Source organism: Alosa sapidissima, chromosome 10 (assembly GCF_018492685.1).
Source record: "Alosa sapidissima isolate fAloSap1 chromosome 10, fAloSap1.pri, whole genome shotgun sequence".
NCBI classification, from domain to species: Eukaryota; Metazoa; Chordata; class Actinopteri; order Clupeiformes; family Clupeidae; genus Alosa; species Alosa sapidissima.
The window spans coordinates 36,769,647-36,772,146 of record NC_055966.1 but is presented as its reverse complement, the minus strand read 5'-3'; the positions used below and the strand labels follow the sequence as shown (position 1 = coordinate 36,772,146).

Sequence of the window (2,500 nt, the reverse complement as noted above, 5' to 3'; positions counted from 1 at the left end):
TGGCCAGGATCACTGCCACCATCATGGGCAGGATGTGTGAGATCTGACCGGTCAACTCGAAGCAGATGACCGCTGTGGAGACTGTGTGCGTGACCGCACCAGTCAAAGCGGCGGCACCTGACAGAGCAAAGTAGTGGTGAAGGGAGGACGAGAGAGAGAGAGAGAGAGAGAGATGAAAAAGAAAAGATGTGAAGCAAATTAAAATGTTTGAGAAAAAAAACAGCACTTGGTCAAACTCAAATAAAATGAGAAACAAAAGACAAAGTTTAAAAACAGCAGTGCAGTGTGATAACTCACACGTGACAGTATGATTTAGAAGAGTATGATAAAAGAAGGGAGAGAAGAGAGGTTGAGTGAGAGGAGAAGAGAGGAAAGGAGGAGAGAAGAGGAGAGTGGAGGGCTTGAGAGATGAGAGATGAGAGATGAGGGAGGAGTAGCAGACGAGCCCAGCTGACCTATGACAGCATAGCCTCCGGGCAAGATGCGGTAGACGATCCCGTCAAAAAGAATCCCATTCGGGAAGAGAGTAGCCATGATCTCTCCCACCAGCCGACCAAATGCTGCTCCTGCAAGTGTGTGTGTGTGTGTGTGAGGGAGAGAGAGGGAGGTAGAGAGTGAGCGAATGAGTATGTGTGTGTGTGTGTGTTTGTGTGTGTGTGTGTGTGTGTGTGTGAAAGACACTGTTTCACTAAATTTGCAACAGTAGTCACATTCATGACTTGCAAATGACTAGTGTACGCAAAAGACAACATGAAATTCCAACATCATTTCAAATCAGCATCACATACCCAGAATGAAGACGGGCATAAAAGCACCGGACGGAATGGGCATCGTCGTGGAAACGGCAGACATCCAGAACTATGACAGAGTGAGAACAAGTCACATAGTCTATGTTAGAACAAGCCATGAGGTAATGTGTTTCAGCAACAGTCATGTTAATACACTCTTCTTTCACACATGGACAGACACACACACACACACACACACACACACACACACACACAGATTGTTGCCATGTTTGGTGTGGTGCAGGAGGAGAGAGCATCTGGGCTCTGAGCTAAGGTCAGATGAAGGTCAAGACTGTTGTGGAAAGGCTGTTCACTGCATAAACCACTTACAGATACAGCTGCAGCACAATGACACAAAACACACACACACACACACCCACGCACCCACACACACACACACACACACACACAGACATACATACACTTGTGAGACCAGTGTGTTAACCTGTCTTTCTGAGAGAGTGTTATTTAAAATGGAAAGCCATAAATTATACACTGATTCTGCACAGCTACTTTTAGTTCTTCACTGTGTAAGTGTCAGTCTTATGTGTTTGTGTGTATGGGTGTGTGTGTTTGTGCATGTGATTTTGTGTGTGTGTCATGTGTCTGAAAAAACATGACTTGCCTTTTGGTGTGGCCCAGGGGAGTTGCCTTGGTCCCCTGCTATTTTCCCTATATATGCTTCCGTTGGGAAACGTCATAAGTCAGCATAATGTAAACTTCCACAGCTACGCAGATGATACCCAATTGTATATTTCTGTGGAGCCAACTAACCCAGATGGCCTTTGCTCCCTCACTGCATGACTAACCTCCATTAATCAGTGGATGAGCAAAAAAATGTTGAAACTAAATGATGACAAAACAGAGGTACTTTTGGTTGGACCAAAACTATAGTGAGATATTGTTCTTAGTAATCTGGGGAACTTGGCGCACCAGGTCAAACCAAAAGTAACAAGCCTCGGTGTCATCTTAGATGCAGAGTTAAGTTTTAAGCCCCATATCAGTAAAGTTACTCAGACAGCCTATTTCCACTTGAAAAAGGCCCTTTTTAACTCAACAAGATGCAGAAAAACTAATTCACGCCTTTATCACTAGCAGGTTAGACTACTGCAATGCACTTTTCACTGGTCTTCCCAAAAAACATCTAAAGAAATTGGCACTCATACAGAACTCTGCGGCTTTTAACTAAGACCAAGAAGAGAGAACACATCACCCCTGTGTTGGCTGAACTGCACTGGCTCCCTATTTCCTATAGAATTGATTTTAAGGTTATGTTAATTACTTACAAAGCTCTGAATGGCATAGCACCTTCATATATCTCTGAGCTTTTAATATCTTATCAACCACAAAGGAAACTTAGATCATCCAATTCTAATCTTTTAATCGTACCCAAAGTGCTCCACAAACAAAGTGGAGAAGCTGCTTTTATCCATTATGCCCCCAAACTATGGAGCACCCTGCCTCTGTACATCAAGCAGGCGAGTTCAGTAAATATTTTTTAAAAAGATCTGAAAACATACCTGTACAGGAAAGCTTTTAGTTAACTCATCTTATCCTGTAGACTACTTTTTTTTAGATTATTCTACATCTGCTGCTATTGGAGGGCGCAGCCAGCCAGAAGCAGATGGGCTCCCCCTATTAAGTCAGATTCTGCTCAAGGTTTCTTCCTGGAATATGGGAGTTTTTCCTTGCCACAGTTGCCATATGGCGTG

The 2,500-nt window shown here is 43.6% G+C and overlaps 1 protein-coding gene across 1 annotated transcript in view; it reads right to left on the bottom strand.

Annotated features, from left to right (window-relative positions):
- The window catches only part of clcn1b (chloride channel, voltage-sensitive 1b), a 45,507-nt gene that overhangs the window by 7,720 nt on the left and 35,287 nt on the right, over positions 1-2,500 (bottom strand). Inside the window, exons 13-15 of the mRNA XM_042105895.1 lie at positions 789-858; positions 456-566; positions 1-117 (exon numbers count right to left, since the gene is read on the bottom strand). The exon at positions 1-117 is cut by the window's left edge and continues 97 nt beyond it. Of these exons, the coding sequence (XP_041961829.1) occupies positions 1-117; positions 456-566; positions 789-858 (298 nt within the window). The remainder of the gene's footprint in view (positions 118-455; positions 567-788; positions 859-2,500) is intronic.